This window comes from Gopherus evgoodei, chromosome 4, assembly GCF_007399415.2.
Source record: "Gopherus evgoodei ecotype Sinaloan lineage chromosome 4, rGopEvg1_v1.p, whole genome shotgun sequence".
In the NCBI taxonomy this organism is placed as follows: Eukaryota; Metazoa; Chordata; order Testudines; family Testudinidae; genus Gopherus; species Gopherus evgoodei.
Genome location: NC_044325.1, coordinates 95,503,619 through 95,529,536, shown reverse-complemented (window position 1 = coordinate 95,529,536; position 25,918 = coordinate 95,503,619). Strand labels below are relative to the sequence as shown.

General features: G+C 39.5%; 1 protein-coding gene across 10 annotated transcripts in view; it reads left to right on the top strand.

Moving 5' to 3' along the window:
* The window catches only part of IMMP1L (inner mitochondrial membrane peptidase subunit 1), a 78,358-nt gene that overhangs the window by 27,312 nt on the left and 25,128 nt on the right, over window positions 1-25,918 (top strand). For 5 of the 10 annotated variants that reach the window (XM_030560253.1, XM_030560255.1, XM_030560257.1 and 2 more), the window contains 3 exons: window positions 14,734-14,867; window positions 15,586-15,674; window positions 16,970-17,096. In XM_030560253.1, the coding sequence (XP_030416113.1) occupies window positions 14,763-14,867; window positions 15,586-15,674; window positions 16,970-17,096 (321 nt within the window). In that variant the 5' untranslated portion in view covers window positions 14,734-14,762. Of the gene's footprint in view, window positions 1-14,397; window positions 14,565-14,733; window positions 14,868-15,585; window positions 15,675-16,969; window positions 17,097-18,259; window positions 18,447-18,483; window positions 18,603-19,105; window positions 19,658-20,647; window positions 21,010-25,918 lie in introns of those variants that run through there. The other 5 variants (XM_030560254.1, XM_030560260.1, XM_030560259.1 and 2 more) reach the window with 5 other exon arrangements.

The window sequence follows — 25,918 nt, the reverse complement described above, 5'->3', positions numbered from 1 at the left end:
TAAGATGTGCAGAGCCCTATCAATGTACAGTTCCTCTAAGTTTGTAATTGGGTCAGTAGTGTGGTGGCTGGTGAACTGGGAATGTGCATGTGGGATCCTTAGATGAGCAGAAATTTCACACAGCTAACCACTGCTTTTCCTCCTCCCCAGGGCTGGTGCAAGGATGTTTCGTGCCCTAGGCGAAACGTCCACCTTGCGCCCTCCCCTGTCCCTGAACGCCTCCCCCGTGGCAGCTCCCCCCTCCACCCTGAGGCACCCCCCCAACCCCAGCTCACCCCTGCTCCGCCTCCTCCCCGAGCACGCTGTCGCTGCTTCACTTCTCCTGCCTCCCAGGCTTGCGGCGCCAATCAGCTTAGGTGCTGCAAGCCTGGGAGGCGGGAGAAGTGAAGCAGCCACGGCATGCTCGGGGAGGAGGCAGTGCAGGGAGTTCCCCTGCATGCCGCCCCCGCCCTCCTTGCTCCCCTGCTGCAGCTCCCTCAGCCTAAATGCTGGCGGCGATCGGGGCAGCCGAAGATCTGGACGCCGCGGAAGAAAATGCCGCCCCCCAAATTCTAGCGCCCTAGGCGACCACCTAGGTCACCTAAATGGTTGCACCGGCCCTGCTCCTCCCTAAAAAGATTTTAAAAGTATAATTTATTGTGAGCATAAAATATAGGAAGCTAAATAGTCCACTTAGGAGCAATCCATGATTGTGTACTCGGAAGAAACAAGATAATCACTGACACATTTCTGTACTTGGTACAAGGCTGGCTGTATCCTACAGTGAATGTGACACTGAATAGTGTTAGTAGTATTCTGTACATAAAGATTGCAACCAAGGATGAATACAAGATTAAAGGTATAAGTATTTTGCAGTAATAGGATATCTGATATTGCATGTATTAACAACTATTTGACATAACTTGAATTTTGGAATTTAAGTAATTTCTTACACTAAAATACAAGCACATATTTTATAAGCTGCTAAATGCTCTCCTTTTCCACTGAAATGTATAAGAGTTGTGGGTACTCAGCACCTTGCAGTGCAGGACCCTTCTAATCATTGTGCTAAATTTGAGAAAGGTGCCTGTACTTCATTTGATTCACTAAGTAGTCAGTTTTCTCACCTATTATTGTGTCAGTTGCATTTTTTTACTTGAAAAACATCAAATTAAATAATAATTTATGCTGGCTTTTATTTTAGTTCATGCATTTAAAAACTGAAATAGATAAAAAGAGAGTTTCAAAATAAATTCAGTATATTATTTATGAGTGGAGCAACACATTAGCATTGAGTTCACAATAGATCATATCGCTTTTATTCCATCTTACAAGCTTAGCAGCACAAACAGAATAATCAACATATTATTTGGCTGTCATCTGCTGAACAGAAACCAGAGATCACAAGGAGGTTTTCCCTAGCTGCAGTGATGGCCTTTTTGTTCCAAGTCCCCATCTGGGAGGGCCATGGTGTGTTATCATATGGAACGCGGGGTTTTCTGTAATCTGCTTAGCTGCACTGCAGTTTGAATCTTCATTCCATGTTTGTGTAATTTATAATTTTAATGAGACCATGGCTCTTGTGGGCTTTGAAATATATTAAGAGCTCTTTTGTGCATATGCTTTTGTTCTTGCTTAATAGGCTCAGTGTATTTAAAACTGATGAATTTTTATTAATAGATTTGGATGTCTGGGGATTAACTTAGACTGAATATCATTACACTCATCTATTGATGTTTGGAAAGCACTTTTTTTTAATACTAGTATCCATAAGTACAGAATTTGTGTTTATAATAAAAAAACCAGAAAAAACACTCTTATGAAATTTTGCAGCCACATGATAAAATATTGTTTTTAATTCTTTCTTATTATACAAACACAGAGCGGTTAAGTGTACATGGTTTGAGCAATTATTGTAAAAGTTGCATTATGAAGAATTAATTGTATAATCAGTATCCATGAACGTATGTCTGGTTTTATGTACTGAAAGCTTAATAGCAAAAAAGAAGCTTTGGGAAAGCTGATAAAGTTTATGTAGGGAAGTAGCAGTATTATATGCTTTATTTGCATCCATCTTGTTATTTAGGGTACTTTTTGCAGATAAAATGCAAATATTTTGATTACAGTGGGGCTTAGGATGGCCAGATAGCAAGTGTAAAAAGTCGTGATGGGGGTGGGGGATAATAGGAGCCTATATAAGAAAAAGCCCTTAAAATCTGGACTATCCCTATAAAATCGAGACATCTGGTCACCATGGGGCTAGAATTTCACCCTTCATTTTTACCTGTTAGCATTTGGCTTTTCATAGCAAGAATATACATTTTTGCTTTACTAAATGAAACTCTAGTTAACTGAGAAAAACACAGGTAAAGAATATTAAAAAGTCATTCATTAAGTCCCTGGTGCTATACCCCAATATTTCATTTTGAGATTCCTATATTTTTCAGGAAATGCTGAGATCAGTCTTGTCTATGTTTGATTTGATTTTAAAACTATTTTTAGTGGCCACTTCAACTTAGCACTCATTTACTGCTTGTCTTAATATATCGTATTATGTGAAGTAATTTTTTCAAAATGTAGGGTACTTTAAAGTTCTGAACAACCTCACTCCACTGATGACTTTAGTCAGGCTAGTGTTTAAGCTAAAACTAAATCTGCTAAAACAAATTTCTTCTGTCCAGCTGGTTTTGGTGATGGTGAATATGAAGTATTGTGTTTTAGTCCAATGGGGAGAATAAATCCAGGATGAAATTTTCCAAAGTACCTAACGCTGAATGTCTTAGGCCCTTTGAAGTCTGTGATTTAGGTTCCATAGTCCCATAGACTTTCTAGGGCCTAAGTCACTTCTGAAAAATGGGGCTTAGAGGCCTAAGTCACTTACGTGCTGTTAAAATTTTTACCCTAAAATTTTTACCTCTCTCACTTCTAAAAATTGCCCTTACTGACAGCTGGACTAGAGATACTGTAATTACAGTAGTAGGGTAGGTAGTTGAAACTTGCTGTGTGATCATAGTATGCTATTTTAGTCTTTATAAAAATGGAAGCCTTCAGCAATGTCATTGGGGAATGAGCCACATTGTTTGTTTCCCAGCATCTTTAGAGTCCGTAGCCTGACATTTTGCAGTTCACTTTTAAACAAATAGTCCAGTAGCACTGAGATCCCTAGAACTTGCCATGAATGATCAGACCTCTGGTCAATCAAGTGAATACCCTATCTTCACCACAGTCCAATATATAGTGTTATGGAGGAAGACACAATCTCCGGAATATACATAGTCATTAGTTCAATGCTGTATGTGGTGAAGTGGGTTGTTTGGGGATCCTATTTTACCTCTAGAAGGCAGTCATTGAGAATTGTTCCAAATACTGAAATCTTAATATGATGATTAAGGGTTTGTAAGATCAGATCCATTGTCATGTAAGCCGGTAGTCCTTACTAATATGAGTAGTTCCATCCACTCCAAAGGATTGCTTTAAATGAGTAAGGGCTTGCAGGGTTAGACTTCTTAAAGTCACCTGAGGATGGAGTTGCACTGCAAGGAAGGGTGAAAGAGTTGATGAAGAGTAACAGACAGCAAATCCTCCAAGATCCGCAAGTTTTGGGGGCTGAACCCGGTATGCATCTGGATTTGAAATACAGTAGAGTCAAACCCTGTTTCCTACCTCATTGGAAAGACCTGTTGAAAGCTTAATGAAGAGAATATTAGTTTTCCTTCCCTTGGTGTTCTCTAGTGGGCTCTTCTGTGTGAGAGGACTGCCTGCTCATTATTTTGTAATCTTGCTTACTATAGAAGAATCTAATCTAATCTACTAAATCCATTTATCTCATTTATTCTTGGAAGGAGTAACTAAACAGTATAGCTCTTCTATGTAACAAGGTATTCTAGAGGTTCTCTTTAATGAGTGATTTTTTTTTTTAAAAAGTATCCATATTTTATATAGGACATATTTTCCTTTTAAATGTGATGCACTACTTTAAGTTTTTCCATCTCTTCTAGATCATGTTACATTAGGATCTCCTACAGGATCCTGAGTATGAAAAAGAGTTTTTACACAAATTAAAATGATAGCCAGGATGTGGATAAACACTTGACCTGAATGTAATTAATAGTTCAATATTCCTTCCGATTTCATTAATGTACCTTGATTTTTAAAAAAGTCTAGCATACCTTTTGTGAAAAATCACTGATGTGAGTTGTGATGTTACACTATACCTGGCCTACACACCTAAAGCTTAGGTCAACCTAGCTACATGCCTCTGAATAATTCACACCCTTAAGAGATGTAGTTAAGCTGACCTAAGCACTGTTGTAGATACCGTTGACCTAGCTCTCAGGAGTGGATCTGCTACAGTAGCAGAAAAACACTCATTGCTGGAGTAAGTATCTACACTACAAGAACTACAGCAACGTAGCTGCAGTGTTGCAGTTGTGCCACTATAGTGCAATGTAGTATGGACATACCCTGAGAAGAAAGGTGGGTTCATTCTTGGTATTCAGGAAAAATTGACAATTTATCTCAATTAATAAGTAGTGTATGATTCATTTACAATAGAAGAAGAATATATAGATTTTTTTGAATAATAAAAATATGATCAAACATTTTTACTGTAATCCATAAAGCCTGTTTTAGGGAAATTATGTTTAATTTAACTGTATTTTATTGGCTGCTGCTTTATGTGCTTTCTGCATTTAAAGTATTGGCACAAAATGTTAAACATTTGTTTTACATAATGCCATTGGTAATAGGGAGATGCTGATTTCCTAATTTTATTATGTAGGTAGGCAATTGTAATTCAAGATTACAGCAAACAAAATGTTAATTTCTAGACATAATCTATGTACTTTTCACTTAGAGTGTGACTGTTACAGAAGCAAAGAATAAAAAAGGAATAACATTTGTGCTATCCTCACAGGAGCTGTCAATAAAAGATGTAATAGGGGATTTAGGAATCTGGAAATGGCCAACTAATTTATGTGAATCTATTTTATTTCAGCTAGAAAGACCAAGCTCTGTTTCGTCTGTACTGCATATTGCAGAGCACAGGCTCTCTATAGAAAACCAGGCGGCTGCATATGGATAGTCCCTTGATATCATTCACTTGCTGTGTAATCTTATTATGCAAAGTTCTAATCTTCACCTAGAATGAATGCCTCTGGGTCAGAATATAGTCATATCAGGGTTTTTGAGGTCATGTTTTGTGATCCTTAGCTTATTCTTCTAAGTAGGGTTGGGATTTAAAGGGTATTCTCCAGACACTAGCAGAGATAGACAGCAGAACCTGCTGCCTTTTTGGAAGACAAGACCAACATGAGGTCCCTGGTAGGATTAAACTTGATTTGTAGCTGTAGGATTTTTTAACAGATGTATTATTGGACAGGGAATAGGGGGCCACCAGCACAGCGAAATTGGATCACAATTGGCATTCTCAGGGAGTCCTCTGGCTGCTAAAACAGCAGCTGCATGTGGATTTGACTTCTTTCAGGTGAAGCGACTTCCAGTCATTTGGAAAGGATGGGATGAAAGGGAACCTTGGTGATAATTTTGATGTCTGCAAGATTTAGTACCAATGTAATGGGATTATCGGTAACACCTTCACTGCAGAAAAAGCCACCTGGTGCTATAACTGGCAGCAACTGAGAACTAATCCTTTCCCATCTCTTGGATGTCATTCATGAAGCTCAAAGTGATTTCTATCCTGCTAGCTGTGATTAATTTTATAAACAAAAAAGTCAGGTGACAAAGGCATAGAATATGTAAGAAAAATGAGCAGAAGATATTAGTAATTGCATTTTGTTTTCTTTGCTGCAGAATATAAACTATGCTATTCTTATAAAATATTTATTGTGTAGAATACAATTTAATAGGGATGTGTAACTTTTTCCATCAACCTCTTTTTTTCAGTTTAGAAACTAAGTCAGAGTTCTGCAGTAAGTACATAGCAATATCTAGAATTAGTCATAAAATATTAACAGTATTTTATGCTAATATTTGTGTGATAAGGAAGTTTATACAGCAAATGCATTAAGCTGTCAGTAGGTCTCTGACTTGAATGTTTAAATAACTTTGGTTTAATCATGAATATTGCTTTTGTTTACATCTGCTGTAGTTGCCTGTTGTCAAGACAATGTATTGAAATGAACTATTTGACTGATATGGCACCTGAAGATGCTAAGATATTAATATTTTTATAATAAATAAAATGCTATTTAAGTGTGCTGATGAATAATTTTTTCCAGGGAAATGTACATTATGTGATCTTACTAATGTGCAAGAGCACAGCAATAGTAGTATTAATGCCACAGTTGTATTGTAAAGAAGTTAATGAACCATAAGTTTTTGTAGTTGATTGGACTATGCCATAAATGTGTCGTATACAAATGAAATAAGATTTCATTGAAGTCTTACTGTTTAAACAGAAAACTTTGTTTTGGGATTTTAATTGTTTTGCTATTCATTAATATACTACTGACTAAAATAGTGAAGGGAACTTTATGAAACTATCCCCTTAATTGTAAAAAAAACAATGTATAACTATGTCTGAACTGTAAATTATCTTAAATACTTATAGCAGTCAAGTGATTTTTGCATCTTTATAAAGAATATCCTATGTCCTGAATATTTGACTAGAATTCACTGTTCCTGTCTTACACCGTATGTGAAATAGGAGTAATAGTATCTCTCTACTTCCTGGGGTAGTGGAGTGAGACTTGATTTAAATCTTGTGAAGTGCAGAGAATTAAGGCCAATGAGTAAAAGAACTGGGAACAGAACTTGGCTTACTGTACATTTCCATTGGTTAGGGGGCAATTTTTAATGGCTGTTGCAGCAGTAGGTAGAGCAATTGCCATTTTACCAGACTCTTTATTTCCTTGAAAACTTCAGAAAGTGTTGCTGGTCAATTCAGAGTTAGCCAGGGGATGATAGAGTTTAGTAGTATGTTCTTTACAAGCTTTGAGAATAAATTTACGGCATGTGCTTGATATGGTACGTGACCAAGTATGTAATAGCTTGGTGAAATAAAAACAAGTTTCTTCTCAGATCAGGGAAGTGACACTTGTGATTTTTAATTATTGGAAGTTGTTAACCCAGCCAGTAGCTCCACAGTAGAACTTTGTGTTTCTCTGCAAGAAACCCATGTTTTCTTAATAAGAAGTCTTTCTCTACCAGTCCCATTTGAAAATAAACTCTACACCATTTATCAGGCAGGAAGGGGGCACAACACATTGGCTCTATTTTTACTCTTCTGCTTTTGTTCTTATCACTATTGTGTGCTTCTATTTTCCACAGTGTTAAAGTTAAATATTTTTATATTTAATATAGTGCAACAACACATGCTTTAATTTATAAAATTAGGATTTTTCTGTTTATTGTGGACCATCCACAAGTGGCTGAGGTCTTTCTGCTGTATTAATATAATCATATATTAACATGGTGTTTAAGAATTAGATCAGTCTGAAGTCTAATAACACTGGGGTATTTTTCTTAGGCTTTTATGTTGACTTCTGGCTGAGGCAGCCTGTCTAGCAATTACTGTAGGAGATAAATATCGCTATTGCAACTTTTGCTAGAAATGTTGTGGTCATTAATTCACACTTGTCATATGACCCTAATCGAACTGCCACCACTCAGTCTTCCTTTTATCACCTTAAAAACATTTCTAGGCTAACAGCCTTTCTCTCTATAGAATCAAGGCTTTAGTACATACTTTTAAATATTCTGGGTTGATTAAAGCCAAGTCACTTTTCTGAGTCTCCAGAATGACTCTTAATGAAATTGCAATTAGTTCAAAATGGAATTGTTCAAGTATCAGCTTACACAAGGTCTTCGGCACATACTGTGTTCTAGACATTACATGCACCAAATTAGGCAAATAGTTGATGTTAAGATTTTGCTTGATGATCTACAAGGTTTTTCATGATTTGATCCCTTTATAAATTAGTGAATTTCTATGCTTTTATACACTGTGTTAGCCACTAGTTGTGAAAGTTTTTGTTGGTAATTTCACCATATGACTGAAATCTTTTTGGTTACATTCTGTTCCACTGTTGTAAATTTTTTTACCTGGCTAAATTAAGTATACTAAATCATTGCTCATTTACGTTTACCATGATGGTGATCTTTGATAGGAAAGGTGTTAAGCAAATGCTTTCGGAATAAGAAACTACAAGAAAAAAATTGTCAAAAATATTTTTGTCAACGTTATTCTGCTTTTTATGTATCTTTACAGGTAAATACTAAATACAAAGCAAATCTAGGCTTTAGTTCCATCTTTATTCAAGTAAAACTCCCATTTATTTATATGGGAATTTTGCTCAAATAAAATGCACAGTGTTTAACTCAACGTTAATGTAATCCTATGTTTCCTTATTTAAAATTGTCATTAAAATACAGAAGTGAAGATTTATACATCAGTGTTAACTAAGCCCGAATGCAGATAGATAATATTTTAGAGAGAGAGAAATACTGGCCTGATTGAAGTCAATGGTAAAATTCCCATTGTCTTTAAAGGGCCAGGATTTCATCCAAAATGTGGAGTTTGGTTGAGTTAATATTCCTGTAGAAGCCTCTATTTCTTGTTGTTTTTTAAAAATAAATTTACCCATGTAACCTTCACAGTGCATTAACTTAATATTTTTAAATCTGTTTCCTTGATAATTTTGGGAAGAGTGGGGTGAGAAAGAAATGTACATGTTACCATAATTACACTTCAATGGTTTTAATTAGGCTTAAAAGTTGGCACTTTCTCTCATGGTTTGACTAGAATTTTCTTGAAAGGCTGGGTCAATAGAGCAGCAGAATATCTGTTTATATAGTGTTGTCTGTATTTTGGTAAACCAGAAGTATAGAAATTTAAGGTGTTGATCATAATAGGCTTTCTTACTTACTTAAAGAGGAGCTCTGTGGAAAACTTAGAATTTAGATATTACTGTATTGAATAATACACCAAAAATATCAACATAACCAAAAACTTCAGGAATCTCAATTTTTTTCATATCCACAATTTAATTATTTTCCTGATGTCTAAATAAAGCCTCTGTTAACAAGTGTGGGGTGCTTTTTTCCAGTGAGACTGATGCATTCTCCCTCATATTAGGTCTAGTCATGGAAACTCTTACTCATGTGAATAGTCTTTCTGGGTATGTGTATACTGCAAAAAAACAAAAACAAAAATGTGGCAGTGAGTCTCAGAGCCTGGGCTTACAGGCTTGGGCTTGCACTGTGGTACTGAAAGTAACAGCGTAGGCATTCACACTTGGACTGGAGTTCAGAATCTGAGATCTGTCCCCCTTGCTAAGTTTCAGAGCCCAATCTCTAGTGTGAGTTTGTAGACCCAGATTCTGAGACCTGCTACCACTGGTGGTTTTTTGAAGTGCATTGTACCCACTAAAGTCACCTTTAAAAGACAGATTGACCACTGCATTACTGCAGTTTTCTGCAAATATAACTCCTGTGGTGAATTGGACCATAAATCTTTGTCATTGCTAACAAAAACAATTCTCTCTGTGGTTGTGAAGTGTTTCTTATTAAAAGTAAAATGTAATACCAGTGTATAAAAAAGAACCATGGTTAAGACACAGTCTCTTTATTTGATTAAAATATCACATCAGTATTATGTTAATATACTATCAGAATCCTACAGACAGCTTTTAAAACATAAAATCAGACCCATTCCCTGTTTCAAAGAGCTTACAGTCTAAAGTTCTTGTTTTGACTTCAGATCTGAGGGCACCAATTGCTTCTCAGGAGGTATTCAGCACCTTGTAGGGTAGAGCCCCAAGAAGTTACGCAAGACACAGATATCCTTTAGTAAGGTGATAGAAAATATTTCATGGTAGCCAACATAAAGTTCACTTTAGCTGAGAAATAAGCATTTTATAGTAGAAGTTAGCTGTTAGGTCCTGATCCAACAAAGAAGTTAAGCATGTGCTTAAATGCTTTGCTGGATTGTGAAAAATACCACTTATAACACACCACTAATTTTAATAAAGTGAATAAATATGTCCCAGGGATCTCAAACTCAAATCACTACGAGAGCCACATGAGGACTAGTACATTGGTCCGAGGACCGCATCACTGACACCTTTTCATACAATAGAAAAGTATAGCCAAACTTGGAAAAAAAAAGATGAGTAATATAGTATGCTATTAAAAGTCAATGTATTAACTTTTTAAAAACTGTAATGCAAAGAGGGGTTTTAATAAAATATATAGACCTTATGTGGTCAGTAACACTGATGATGATCTACACCAGCGTTTCTCAAACTTTTTCGGCCACGGAATACTTTTTAGCCTATTACGGAACAGTTATAATATTGTTTTGTAGTCGTTTGGTTTTCAAATAAAAAATTGTGTTATTTATGCTCAAATATATTTTATTTTATTAAAAAGCAAAAATACAAATTTAAAATAACTTGAACTAACAATTTCTAACTGGAAAGCTTGTATAAAGTAGTACAAAAATCAAGTGTAAGAGTCAAAATTAAAAACTGTGTTCTATTAAAAAAAGCCACCCCTGTTTTTATATATATATATATATATACACAAACACCAAACAAATTAGATTTTTACTAGGAAAATCTATTTTTATAAACAGAAATATAAATTTGGATTTAATGGGATTGGGGTTTCCGCATTTTTCTGTCACAAATTCACTTAATATTAGGAATAATGCTAGAAAGTTGAATCCTCATGTCAGGTGCAGCATCAAGTCTATTCCTATATTTGGTTTTTTATTGCAGTGTAATAGAAAAATCCCGTCTCACACAAATAAGTTGTAGCAAAAGGAAGCAGCACTCGAACTGCACATTTAGCCACATTAGGGTACTCTTCTATTAGGCTGCTCCAAAAATTATTCAGTGGAAGATCCTTAAACTTTTGTTTCAAATCAGAGTCAGAAATTAAGTCAATTAGGCTTTCATAATCGTGCGCAGTAAAGCAGACTGGTTTGGCTGTAATAACAAACAAATTTTGAACCCAAGCATTATCATCAGTAGTTGTAGGAAAATATTCTAATAGAGAGGCCTGCAAGTCATGTAAATGCTGTGAAATGGTGCTGGAAACGTCTTCATGGACTGTAGAATTTATTTCAGTCAGAAATTCATGTACAGTAGGGAAGCAGTTGAAGTTATTCATTTCTACAGAAGATGCCCAGAACTGCAGTTTCTTTTTTAACGAAATTTTATCCATTGTAGTAAAAATAGTCTCATTCTTTCCTTGCAGCAACAGATTAATTTCATTTAATTTTGCAAAAAAAAATCTGCAAGATATGCAAGTCTCATTAGCCACGAGGAATTTCTTAGACAGACATTACATTTTCGCCCTGAATTATCTGAAGTGAAGAATACCAGTAGTTCACTACAAAGCCCAAAAAGCCTCACAAGCACTTTTCCTCTGGATAGCCACCTCACTTCCGTATGTAAAAGAAGCACTTTGTGCTGACTACCCATTTCCTTGCACAAAATTTTAAATAACCTGGATTGAAGTGGTCAAGATTTGACAAAATTGATCATTTGTATACTGCTTCATCGAGCACAATTTCAGATATGCTGGTATTTTTTTTTAACTGTAGGTGCTTGTCTGTATAGAACACAATGGTTCTTAGTGCTTTCTGGTGCCACACTTACGATTCGCGTTACAGCTCCCTTCATCTTCCCGATCATTGCCCGAGCGCCGTCAGTACATTCATCAATACATTTTCCCCAACTAATTTCATGCATTCTGATAGAATTGTTGATGCAGTTGAATATTTCTTCTCCAGCTGTGTTGCTTTGCAGAGATTCACATAAGAGCAGGTCTTCTTCAATAATATTATTAAATCTATATTGGACAAATACTAGTAGCACAGCAAGTCCTATAACATCAATGGACTCATCTATCTGCAATTAATACTCATGGCAAATTTTCAGTTGGCAACTAGCTCTTTTTCTGTGTCATTGGCAAGCTCTTTAATATAGCATGCAACAGTATTATTTGACAACTGTGCAACATCAATTTTTTTTTACCAGACTGCTCGCTCAACATGCATGTTACAATATCTTTCGTGCACTGCTTGATAAATGTTTCTCCAATAGTGTGAGCCTCTCAGGCAAGTTCTATACGATAACTTACTCGATAAGGTGTTTCTGTTGCACTTTCGTTGCCTGTTTTAGCAATTTTAATTATCGAAAGTTTACAATTTCCAAGTGAGTCACGCTGCCTCTTGAAAAAACTTTTATCTTTGTCTTTGTATTCAGCATGCTTGGTTTCCAAATGCCTGTGAAGTTTAGGAGGAGCCAATGAACTGTTTGCTAGTATTTTGTTATACATGATGCACTGCGCATCAGGAACATCTTTCTTTCCAACCCTTGTAAAACCGAAAGACAAATAGCTTTCATCATACTTTCGTTTCGGTCTTTTAACACCTGCTGCTTCTTGTTTTTTGATATATTTTGGTGGAAATTCTTTCTTTCACCTTGGATAACTCACTAGTACTAACAGATTTTTTTGGCAACAAAAGACTGACTGTTCATCCTCACTTTGAAGTGTCACAATATTTTGGTCGTTTATTTTGGCCACAGTTGGAGTACTACAAGAACTTGCTTTTTGTTTCAAAGTTCCTTCTTTTACCCACAAATCCATGGTGATTTGGTTTAGTAACAATATTTTTGTCAAATTTTCTTTGTCACAAATATTTATATTGTTTCTAGTGAAGCTAGTTTAGTTGTGCTTATCGCACACACGATAAAGACCCACAGATTTGAGCATGTTGAGTGAATATGTTATATTCATCATGACGTAAAGAGAATGGTGTGTGCATTCCACTGCAGTTCTCGCAGCCTCGAGCGGAAGAGGTACGATTTCACTAACTGAAACGTGCCCAAAAGGGGTAGACGTCAACATGCTTGTGTGCCACATTCTCTTTAAGCTATGATATTCAATACGAAATCTATCAATAACTGGAAAAAGAGTTTTATGTTAAATTATAGTCATTCAAAGAGAGTTGTAAACTACGCTTCAAGTATGCCAAATTTAAAATAAAAAAAAATAAATTAAAGACCCTTTTTTAAAATTACGATTCTTTCATGAACACCTATTCACATGGTGCAGAACACCAGCGTTCCACAGAACACAGTTTGGGAAACACTGATCTACACTAACAGTCTATCAACATAGCTATAATGACAGGAACTCTTTAAAGTAACTATTCATACAAAATATGTTGCCACTTTTAACAAACATTCTTCACAACTACTCATAGCAAAGAATCATACATGCTGAACTTCATACCTCAGACTGCTTGTCTAGTCCATGAGGCCCCACCCCTTCTCCACCTCCATTCCAACTCCTTCCCCAAATCCCTGCCTCTTCTCTGCCTCCTCCCCTGAGCATGCCATATCCCCGCTTCTCCTCCCTCGCTCCTTGAAAGTCCTAAGCGCTGCCAAACAGCTGTTTGGTGGCAGAAAGCACTGGGAGGTAGGCGGAGGAGCGGGGCTGTGGCACGTTGGCTGCCGGTGGAGTCAGTGCCTATGGCGGACTGCAAGAAATAACTCTGCGAACCGCATGTTTGAGACCCCTGATATATCCCCTTTCTGATACATTGGTTCTCTCTTATCTCCTAAATTCATTCTATGTGGTGGATGCCACCTGTATGGATGACTGGGTGAGTTCTCATCTGCTAGTAATCTAAGTGACAGCCAATCCAGAAGGAGAGATTTTATGCCCAGTACCACTACCTCCTCTCCTGACTTGCAGACTTCTCCAGTTCTCACTGAAAGAAGCTGGTTCATCTCTGCTGAGGCACCATCTTACTTCCAGGTCTCAGTAGAGCTTCAGAACATGGACAGAGGAGAACAAAAAAAATATTCCTTTCCAGAAAAATGATAGCTGAAACTGCCCCTTCTATGTGCTTCTCTGCAGTCTTCAGCAGTGAGTCCATTCTACCCCCGACATAAAACAAGAAATATTGTATTCTCAAATCTTTTAGCTGGAGTAGTATGTGAAGAGAGAGCTGGTCTTTAGCTTATGCAGAACTCAAATCACTGAGGCTTTTTAGATCAGAACCAATACCTTGAATTGCACCATGGAAGCCTCTTGGGTCAGGTGTAATATGTTTCCTGTGGGCTGCCACTTCTGCACCAGCTGAAGTTTACAAGTGGTTTTCAGGTGTACCCCCTAATGAAGTGCTTTGCTGAAGTCCAGTATCCAGGCGAGAAAGGCAAAAAATAACGGTGCCAAGTTCCACATCTAAACAGAATGATCACAACCTTCCAGTTAAGTACAGATAGAAAGTATGCTTTTAACCAGTGATATCTGGACATTTAGCAAGAAACCCTAGCTGCAAAATTGTGTAACAAAGGCCGCAGCCCAGGGAGCAGAAATTCTCTGCCATTTTCTGCTATTATTTCCCTATGCCTAATCAGCTTTCCCTTATTCCAGCTGTCCACTGGTTCTCATCCAGACCATTTCAGTTATGTGCTGGGCATATCAGTCAACTTCACTTCTTCATCAAGTGAAATAGTCATAGAGCTGTGTATTATCCACACACTGTTGGAATTATAGTTCAAACAGTACACTATTCGAAACCACAAGTGCTGTTCATCGCAGTGAGTTAATATTTCCATTATTTCTAATAACTTGCTCTTTGTCTTCTCATTAATTTGGAAATATTACTTATGGCTTCCTTTTTAAAAATAGAACACATTGAGCAAATACAGCATGTTTTTTTTAAAAAGCTTGTTGACTAATTATGTACCTTTTATTAATATACTTTAGGGCCAGCTGCACAACAGTAACACTGTGCTATGCTTCGAGATGTCATGGGAAAAACCTTTCGACTTCTGGGGTATACCATTCAATATGGCTGCATAGCACACTGTGCCTTTGAGTACCTTGGAGGAATTGTTGTGGTAATTTATATTTTCATGCTATTAAGGATAATGGGTTTAATCAGAACTTTATTATAATAGTGAAAAGTTTTAGTAGTATCAGCATTTTAACATTAAGCTTCATTTCTGCAGATACAACTTCTAAGTCTGTTAGTGTCCAGTTTTGTTTGTTTGGTTTTTGTTTTGGATTAACTGAACAGCCACTTCCTGGCTGCAGGAGTTGGCCTCTTGAAAATTGTATCTTCTCATTACAGGCCTAATATTGCAAAGTACTTAGCTCCTCAGGTTCCACTGAAGCCAATGACAGTTAAAGGCATTGAGCACCTTGCAGAAAGTTGGGACCACAATAGCTCTTTAAAAAAGCATTTTTTTCCCAATCCTGCTCTTAGCTCTACTAGCACTAAACCTAGTAAACCTGGCATCCCAGAAATTGTTGGTAATGGCCTTTTGAGATTGTTGGCAGCTGGTGCAGTATAGAGCAGTCTTTTTGGAGATCAGAGTAGACTGATGCACAATGTACTGATATATCCATAACACTTCAGTTGTGGGAGCTCAAAAGGAACCTTTATACACTCCCTTTTCAAATGTGTCTCGTACTCCTTGGCCACACCTGAAGAACTAGTCTATAAGTTTCCCCAAATTATAGCTTTTGGGTGACTTGTTTGCAAATACTTGAATCTCTTAAGTATTATGCAAGTTAAAATATTTGCAAATAGTAATTTTTTTTTTTAATTTACAGTGTTCTGGACCTTCAATGGAACCAACAATTCAAAATTCTGACATTGTCTTTTCGGAGAATCTTAGCCGCCATTTTTATTGCATTCAGAAGTATGTTGCTTTGTTTAGATTAATGTTTAGTTTTCTAAAGATTATCATGATAATGAATATCTCTCCATTGCCTTTCCAATGTATTTCCTATAGCAACTAATTCTCTCATCTTTTTTCCTGTATTCATCTTCTTTTAATTTGTTGTTGTAAGTGCCAGTCTCATTTCACTTTATCTCTAGAAGGGAAGACTGATTAAAAGTTTTGCATTTAGTCTCACAATACAAGATTACTTCACTCAGAGTTCTCCTGGGATGTAGTGCATGTCACTTCTGGAATTTTGGCCAAAAGACTGAAAATCCTTTGTGTCCTTCCAGCCATGTTTCTCACACGACTATCACACTGAATAAGACTTCCTATTTTTCGTTTATCTTGTCCTGTATGTTGAGCTACTGGTATTGTTGTTTCCAGGCATGAAGTTAAGGGAGAGCTTCTCACCAGAAATGACGAAAGTACCATTTATTATATTATGGTACTTATTATTTTATGGAGCTCTGCATGCGTATATAGTGATTGTTAGCCACATAAAAAACAAGGCCCTTGCCCTGAATATTATGGTTTACAATCTGATGCATGCAGAACAAGAAGTAATGGTCTCAAGTTGCAGTGGGGGAGGTTTAGGTTGGATATTAGGAAAAACTTTTTCACTCGGAGGGTGGTGAAGCACTGGAATAGGTTACCTAGGGAGATGGTGGAATCTCCTTCCTTAGAGGTTTTAAAGGTCAGGCATAACAAAGCCCTGGCTGGGATGATTTAGTTGGGAATTGGTCCTGCTTTGAGCAGGGGGTTGGACTAGATGACCTCTTGAGGTCCCTTCCAACGCTGATGTTCTGTGAGTCTATGATTCTAACTTAGGGATGATCGAGTAAACAGAAGTAGTGTAGGGGATAACAGACTCTTAGAAATAGACATTGGAAGGTTTCCTGAAAGAAGAGGTTTTGTAGAGGATTTGAAGAATGCTGTGTATGCAAGAAACTGGAGGATGATCTATGTATAGTAGGCAGCAAACACACTGATGTAAATGGCTTTTACCTGTTCAGGGCTTTGTCAGATGATGATCAGCTGTATTTTTGTTATTCAAGTACTTACATTCAATCTCTTCCAATGTGCTTTTTAAAACATATATAGAATAATTTGGTCCTTTTAGCTGAATTGTCATGGAAAAATGGAGATTATAGGCAGTGGTTCTTAACAAGAAATACATATTTTTTCAATTAAATGAATATTAATTATTAGTTGGTATATATATTCATCTAAAGACTTCTATACTGACATTTCTTTACAATTTGTTCCCCCAGAGGTGATATTGTAATTGCAAAAAGCCCGAATGACCCAAAATCAAATATCTGTAAAAGAGTAATTGGCTTGGAAGGAGACAAAGTCTGTATAAGCAGTCCTTCAGATTTCCGTAAGAGTCACAGTTATGTAAGTATAACTTTCTATTTTGTAAATCATATCAAGAATTACTTAATATGCAGTCAACATTATTAAAGTAGAAGCTGCTACTTCATATTTAAATATTGATAATTCTTGATGATGTGTAGCTGACCTTTCTTATCAAATTTTATTCTTAATGTGCATTCTTATTCACTGTATGTCAGACAGTCTTCACAATGGGCATTTTCCATAGTGCTCGAGTCCTAAAAAAATGAAGTGCTGGAATTGCCAGGCCCAGCTCCCTGCTGTGGAAGGAAAGATGGTGGCTCAGTAACCAGGGGGAACCGAGGGGGACTCCCTCAACCTGGCTCTCAGCTGCAAGTTACTGAGCCGCCACTTCTCTTTCCAGAGTGGGTCCAGAAGTGGAAGAGTTGGAGGAGGCAGCATGAAGGAGATGTTGTCTCTTCCTCATCTATCGCTTCCACTTCCAGGCCCACTTCAGAAGGAGAGGTGGCTGTTTCTTTCTCCTTCTGGAGTGAGGAGCAGGGTCAGAAGTACTGGAATCAGGGCTGGCTCCAGGCCACAGCGTGCCAAGCGCGTACTTGGGGCGGCATGCTGCGAGGGGCACTCTGCCGGTTGCCGGGAGGGCGGCAGGCTGCTCTGGTGGACCTCCCGCAGCTGTGCCTGTGGAGGGTCTGTTGGTCCCGCGGCTCCAGTGGAGCATCCGCAGGCACGCCTGCGGGAGGTCCACCGGAGCCGCGGGACCAGAGGACCCTCCGCAGGGACGCCTGCTGGAGGTCCACCGGAGCTGCGGCACTGGCGAGCAGCAGAGTGCCCTCTGTGGCGTGCCGCCGTGCTTGCGGTGGCGAAACGGCTAGAGCCGGCCATGACCGGAATGTTATTCCAGCTCCTCCAGAAAGGGCTGGAACACTGTTCCTGAGCATTCCAGCATAATTCGAGTGATGGTCCTCCATATCTATAGCAACTGGAGGCAGACCAGATCTTTACTCTGTTCTTTGCTTGGAACTGCCTTTGTGGAAGAACTTTCCAGAAATTTCTGCCTCCAAATGTACAGATGGTAGACTCAAGGACTCCCTTCTATAGCAGTATTTTCTCAGTATTTTGAAAATAACTTTGACTAAATTTTACACCGGTTTCTCGTTGGCTTCGAGGAGTTTTGCTGCAAAACTATTAATTTTTTTTCTGTTTAGTTTTCTGAAGAAGCACTTCATCTTAACCTTCTTTCTGAGGCAGCAACGGGAACCAGAAGGGCAAGAAATATTCCCCCTTGCTCACACCATTTCCCAACTAGCATGTTCTCCTACGAAATCCTTAAACTTCATTGCAAGGCTCTGCTGTAAATCGTTTGAGTTAAATAGCACTTTAAAACTTATATCTCGTTAGTGTCCATAGCTGAAAAATACTATCATTCTAGAATATTCTTCTTGGAGGGCAGTCCAAAGCCTGGCTCAGAGCAAAGATTTGGTCTGCCTTCAGTTGCTATGGAGACAGGAACACTCATTGACGTGGAAGGTTTATAAAGAAAATTCACAGGTAAGACACCATTCTCCTTTATCCCATAAATTATAGTGAACAATGTTTTCTGAGACTAAGGGCCTGATCCTGTGAGATGATTAGTAAACTCAACTTCCAATGAAGATAGATCTCAAAAGTAGTTAATAGTTTACCTAATACCTTTTTATGTTACATGTTATACATTAATATATTCTATCTTTTAAAATTTGTCCTGGTAAGTATACTGTACTTTGGTACCTCTCAGTTTGTTGCATTAGGCTATGCGGGTATGTGGTATGTATTGTATGTATGTTGTATTAGGCTATGATTGAATATACAATCAGTGCATTCAATCATAAACTCTTTAATGAGCAAACAATATTAATCATGTTGAATATATGTTGTTTTTGTTAAACTGCCAAATTCATTTCACAGGAAAATTTTAACATAACCTTACGGTATTTTAATAATTTGTAATAAATAGTCCAATGTGATGATGTTTTTATTCTTATTAAAATGTACTACTTTTTCTCCTTTTATGGGAGCAGGCTTTGCAACATTTAACCTTCTTTTTGGCTGAACTGTTTGAAAGCCTGTTTGTTGGGGGGAATCATGACACACTGAGTGACTTGCGAAGCAAGAAATACTGAGGATTGAGCAAATTAGTACCTTCCCCTCTCCCTTTCTCTGATTCTGGTGTCCACCAATTAGTGGCTAGATATGATAGTAATCTTATTCAGTTAGTAGAGACACTATCTGTTACCAGTAGAATCTGTGTAGCATCTTTATCACAGTGGAGACTTCAGTTGCTTCTAGGAAGCTGCTGACTCTGAGCCAACAAGAAATATCTTCCTATCCATTTCTGTAGGAGTTATGTTCAACTTGCATCAGCTGGAAGTTTCTGTTGGCATATTTTACAGATTCTAAGCTTGTGATCTCTGTGCTCATCAGTACCACTATACCTGGGACCTAAAACCAAAGTGTGTTCTAAAATCTAGTTCTACTACTCTCCCTAAATTTGTTCTTGAATTCACTGCTGTGTGTAAATGGGGAGGAGGGAATGGGATCCTTTATTATTATTGCTATCACTTTAAAAACAGTGCTTCTTTGAGAAATGAAGAGAAGAAAAGAGAGGAAGATAGCTGCTGATCACAAGATGGCACCCCATCAGAAGACGGAATCTATAGTTTGAAATAGTCTATTTTCCTTCCTTGTTCATTTCCCCTTTGGCATGTTCAAGCCTTGCAAAGAGTATTTTACCTTCTTTAATACAAGTTCCATCAAAAATGTATCATAAATCAAATTGACTAAAACAAAAAAAAATCATCCTTGTTTGCAAAATTCTCAAGCCATGTCCATATTATGAATTGCCAGGCTCCTACACCTCCCCTTCCCCTCCACCAGAGTACTTGTGGTGTTATGAATGCTGGTTTAAAATCACTGTTTTTTTCATAGTAATGGCCTTTTCTCTTTTCCCGGGCATTTTCTTAAATTATTGAATTTAAGATTTAGAAGTTACTTTTTAGCTATAAATTGATTCTGGCAGGAAATAGACTGTTCACAAAATTTCAGATATTTGGACAAATGCATAGTTGTAAAGAATATCAACACTTACAGTGCAGTGAAATTGGGTCATGACATATTAATCCTTATTAAATATGTAGGTAATTTTAAATTTTTACAAATGAGAGAGAGAGCAAACAACAGTATAACCAGCCAGCTACAGATCTTAAAGATGAACTGGAAAGTTAAAATGAAAACTGAGTGAAAGTCCACAAATATGCATTGAATTGCTGCACGATGAAATCCTTTGCTCCCTGTTTCTACTACTTGGTTCTCTGAAGACATTCCAGAATGACAGCATTATGATATCAACTGCTAGAAGTCTCACTGTAACAGATTATATTTGATGTCACAGAATCGTGGCATTCTGGGATATGTTCAGAGACTCAAAGTATCAAATAGGCTTTACAACTGCAAAAATATGTTATATAGTGTAAGTAGAAACATTTATTTCTGTGTAGAATAATTCATATTCATCATCTATTTCCAGACGTAACTGAATTTTTATTTTTGCTTTTCAGTGTATTTGTATGAACATTAGAGCCATTTGCTCCAGTACTCTAAAAGTCCACTCATCATCATGTGTAAACAGTGATTTATTTAACATTAGAAAAGTTTCTCACTGAGAATTTACAATAGAATTTTAGACATGGTAATTTGCTTAGCGAGCATTTTTCTATGTTATATTTGTATTTGAATAAGAGTTTTCCCCCTCACAATGTAATTTCTCCTGCTTGATCATTGCACTGAAGTCATAATGCTATATTTGACATGACATTCTTGATATAATTGCAATACTGTCTGAAGCACACTGTCACTGAATGTTGCCCTCAGTCTCAAATTCAATACAGGATCAAATAAAATCTTTAATATTGCTGTAGGACTCCTGGCTTCTAGATTTCCTGATTCTACATGCTCTAAAACACTCAGCTTTATTCTTGTATTAAAAAAATTCCATTTAGTTTACTGATATTAGAATGTTTTAGTAAAATGATTTTTAAAACCATTTTTAAAGGGTGAACTATCCAAGTCTGCACTTTGCCTCTTATTATGAAAGAAAAACAGATTTACAGGGGCATTTCTTTCTGAAACTATACCAGTAACAAATATGTTTGTGAGCTGGCTGACTTTGACACCAGAATACACCTCAACATTAAAAAATGTTTAAGAATGTGGGTATATGTATTCTCCTTTGAGTGCTTGTTCATGTCAATTCCAATCAGATGTGTGCACGCACATGTGCACAGTAGCCGGAAGATTTTTCCCCTAGCAGCAACTATAGGGTCGGCCTAGACATTCCCTGGAGTCGTGCCTTCATAGCGCCCACTATAAAGCCCTGGCAACCCTACACCCCCTCAGTTCCTTCTTACTGCCCGTGACAGTAGGTGGAACTTCTCCTTGCTCTTCTCTTGCTTCGGCAAGTGGATTAGAAGTGCTTTATATCCTGTACATAGTTAGTTTCCAGTAGTTAGTATAGTTTAGTTCTCTATAAGTTTCAGATATGGGTGGTTCCCCCACATTCCCCCTCACATTTGTTACTGGGGCATGCTGTGATCCCCGGACTTGAAGACTTGCCAGATTTGCGCGAAGCGCATGCCAGAAAGTGACCCTCACATCTCCTACTTATGGTGCCTGGGTGAGGGTCACCAGAAAGACTGCTGCAAGATCTGTCGGGAATTCCAACCGAGAACTATTCAGTAGAGGGAGCAGCGTGTCAAAATTCTCCTTATGGAGGCAGCTGATCCAGGTGCCAGGGATCCTGCTCCCAGCATGTCGTCTTCGGCATGAAGCACTCCGGCGCTGTCTTTGAAGGATCCAGCGCCAAGAAAGATGCTGGCAAGGACGCTCAGCACTGTCATGGAGCTCTTGGGACATTCCAGCCTTCAGCACTGGTCTCAGTCACCGGCATAGAAGAAAAAGAGGTTGGAGAGAGGCTGATCTCCCTCGGCAAGATCCAGGGACCAGCCACCAGTGGCACCTCAGTCAGGTGGTGCCTGTCTCGTTCACCACACCCATGGGAGCATCCTACTGTTCCCGTCCACCCCAGAGACTTTTGAGGCGGCGCAGGACCTAATGAGGCTCATGGCACCATTCTTGCCACCAAGACAGGAGAGTGTCTTGGCACTGCAGGTTCCACTCTGGCACCCTGTGCAATCAAAGGGAAAGCTGGCGATGATGGCACACTGATCCCCATCACCGTGGCACCCTTCTACTTCAGCACCACCATCCAGAAAGCACAATCGGTTCTTTGCTTCTCGACACTCTACCTTCAGGGAAGCAGCGCCACTCTGGTTCTCCTATTCGGAGGCGGACTCATACTGCTCCAACTATAGCAGGAGCAGAAGATCTTCCTCATGGCACCCTAGGCAGTCCCTCCCAATGCAGTGGGCCCCTCAATGGCAAAATCCACTGCAGTGGCCCTTTTGGACTTCGTAGGCTTTCCATCAAGCCTGGGGTCACAGACAGGGGTTCCGCTCGGGTGCAGGATCAGTGGCATCTGCGATGTTCATTTCACTATGATTGGCACTGGAGTCAGTGCCTTGGTCATTAACACCGGCACCAACTGCAGCACTGACATCGACCACTTCGGCACCAGAGGAATTGGTGGCCCCCATCATGGCTACGGCACATGACACACCCTGGACACTGACACCACCTCTGCCATTGGCGCTGGCCGCAATGGGGCCGACAGGAACCCCAGCGCACATGCTCCACCAGGCACCGGCACTGGTGTGGGGCCCAGCATCGGCATCGACACCTGTGCCTGTCACAACACCGGGAGCAGGCCAGCTTACTGCAGTTCCCACAGGGTGAAGAGCTCCCTCAGGTGAGAATATTAGGGAACAATCACCTCCCCGGTTGATCTCCTCCTCCTCCTCACCAGATGAGTCACTGCCCAGCCCTGCCCATATCGCCTTACTGCTGATTAAGAAAATAATGGAAATGACTAATACCCTTTGTCAGACCCTGGCCTCACTGCCACCTATGGCCAAGTGCAGTGAGCATCGGTACTTTGTGCCCTTCAAGGGCTACGAACTCCTCTGTTTCCACTCTCAGCCTTATTCCTTGGTGGTGGATGCCGCTAACCAGTGGGAGAGGCAAGGATTTCAAGGCCCTTTGCCCAAGAATAGGGACGCCAAAAATTAGACCTTTTCAGGCGAAAGGTTTACTCCATGGGGGTCTGCAACTCCGAATATCCAACCAGCGGGCCGTCGTCAGCAGATACTCCCACAATGCCTGCTCTGCGATGGCTAAATTTACAGAGTTGCTCCCCTCAGACTGCCGCGCTGAATTTTCGCCTTTGGTTGAGGAAGGGAGACTGATCTCCAAAGCGTCCCTTGTGGCGGCACTTGACGGGGCAGATGCGGCAACCGGTTTTGGCTGCTGGAGTGGCCATGAGAAGGGGTTCATGGCTCCAGGTTTCTGGCCTCCCCTATGAGGTAGAGCAGACCATCCAAGACCTGCCCTTTGAGGGTGAGACTCTCTTCTCAGAGAAGATGGACAAAAGGCTAAACAATCTTAAAGATTCCAGAGCCATCTTCAGGTCCCTGGGCCTCTATGCTCCTTCAACACAGTGGAGACACTTCAACCTGCAGCGCCAGCAGCGGTTTGGTCAGAGGAACTGCCAAGACGGGTTTGGAAGGAGAAATTGAAATGGCAGGAGAAGGCCGCACCAACACTCTGGCGAGGGCTCAGGACAACCCAAGCCATCTTCAGGGGGCCACGCTGGCCTTTTGAAGTCAGTCAAGGACGGTATACCACACCTGACCATGGATTCACCCTGCCTACTTTCTCATCCCAACTATCCCCTTTCTACCATGCATAGTCCCGTATCACCTCGGACCGATGAGTGCTCCACACGATAGGAAGGGGATACTCCATCCAGTTCTGTGCCCTCCCACCCTTCCACCCCCCTTTCCCATCCCTCTTCAGGGACCCTTCTCATGAGCAGCTCCTTATCCAGGAGGTGCAGTTGCTCCTGCCGACAACACTAATGCCGCTTGTTTGGGATGAAGGCTTTTTGTAGGCAGGATTGCTGACAAACAGCAGCTACATTGTGCGCCTTTTAGCGACACAGCCCTGTCGCTGAAAGCTGTGTCAGTGGGGCTTCAGCATCTGTTTAAAGTTAAGGCCATGGCTATACTGGCTCTTTACAGCGCTACAACTTTCGCACTCAGGGGTGTGAAAAAACACACCCCTGAGCGCTGCAAGATACAGCGCTGTAAAGCCTCAGTGCAATCAGTGCCGCAGCGCTGGGATCGCGGCTCCCAGCTACACCCGTAAGGGATGTGGTTTACGTGCTGCGCTGGGAGAGCTCTCTTCCAGCGCTGGTGCTCCGACCACACTCACACTTCAAAGCGCTGCCGCGGCAGCACTCCTGCAGCGCTGCCACGGCAGCGCTTTGAAATGTCAAGTGTAGCCATACCCTCTAGTGTGTGTTTAAGAGCTTTCTTACACCAGGGTCTTAATGGCATACTTGCTTCAAGGGATAGGTTAAATCAGGTGCATAAACCTCTGCCTATTTGCATAAAAAAAGAAACAATTTCCTGTATTCAGAGAACTCTTAAAAAGGAAGCATAAGCTCTTAGAGAAATTAGGAACATGCAGTTTTCCTTATCAGTGGGATGTAATATGAATAATACAGTACAGACCTATTTACATGTGGATGTCAGGAGTCAAGCCGTCCAACTGCATATTAATGGATTGCGGGTTAAGAGGGCCATGCTGAAATCTTAAGATATCTATATATACATGTATAATTATGTAGGATTACATAGTATTCACAGCGTCCCAAATAGTGCAGGCCTATCTGTTAACAGCGCTTTGCAAGAATATAAATTCAAATGTATAACCTAATAAAAACATTACTGTTACTACACAGGGATGAAAGTAACTCAAGATGCTTACTGGTACAGTGCGAGGGCGGCTAGGGGTCAGCATTCCCCAGCCAGACTTTCCAGACTGCCTGGTTCATGCCACCAGGGGTTCCCATGGCAATTTCAAGGGCTCGGGGCTCCAGACGCCGCTGCTGCGGTAGTGGCGTCCGGAGTCCTGGGCCCTTTTAAATTGCCAGCCCCCGGACAGCTGCTCCTTTTGCCCCTCCCCCACCTGTCAGCAGTAGGGTGGGAGGGGGAAAGGATCAGGGACCTTAAAGCGCTGCAGGGTCCTTTGCCGTGGCAGTGCTTTAATGTTGCTGCCCCTTCTCCCTGCCCTTGTCAGCAGTAAAGATGTTCAGCACGTTTTTGCTCCACACTTCCTGTTGATTTTTATGTCAGTGAGTTAGTGAGCAAATCTGTAACACTACATAGCAAGTTCCTATACCGCGAGACTCATTAATATGCGTGTTAAATAGGTAGCACTGGGAGGCATGGCGCTACCGCATGTCAACAGGTCGCACGTCAATGGGTCTGTACTATAGTTTGGTAACTGTCTTTCATTTATTGGTAGAGGGAAGTGTTAACAAATACATAGAGAAATAAATGTACTTTATTATAGTAGATGATTTCAGTAAACACTTTCTTGTAAAGATTGTTTGCTACTTTATCGTAAGAAAATGTGGTTTGACTTGTAAAGTATAAAAATGGAGCTTATTTGAGGTGACTCATCTGATATTTAAACACTTAATAAAATAAATCTTATAATTTATTCAGTTCCGTTAAATTACAAAATCAAAATCTTGGGAGTTAGTAAGAAAATGGCTTGTTAACAATTAAAATTTGGGATACTTTTTATTAAAGTTATAACAAAACACTAGCATATCATGATTTAAGTTTTCTAATTCCTTTTTGTAA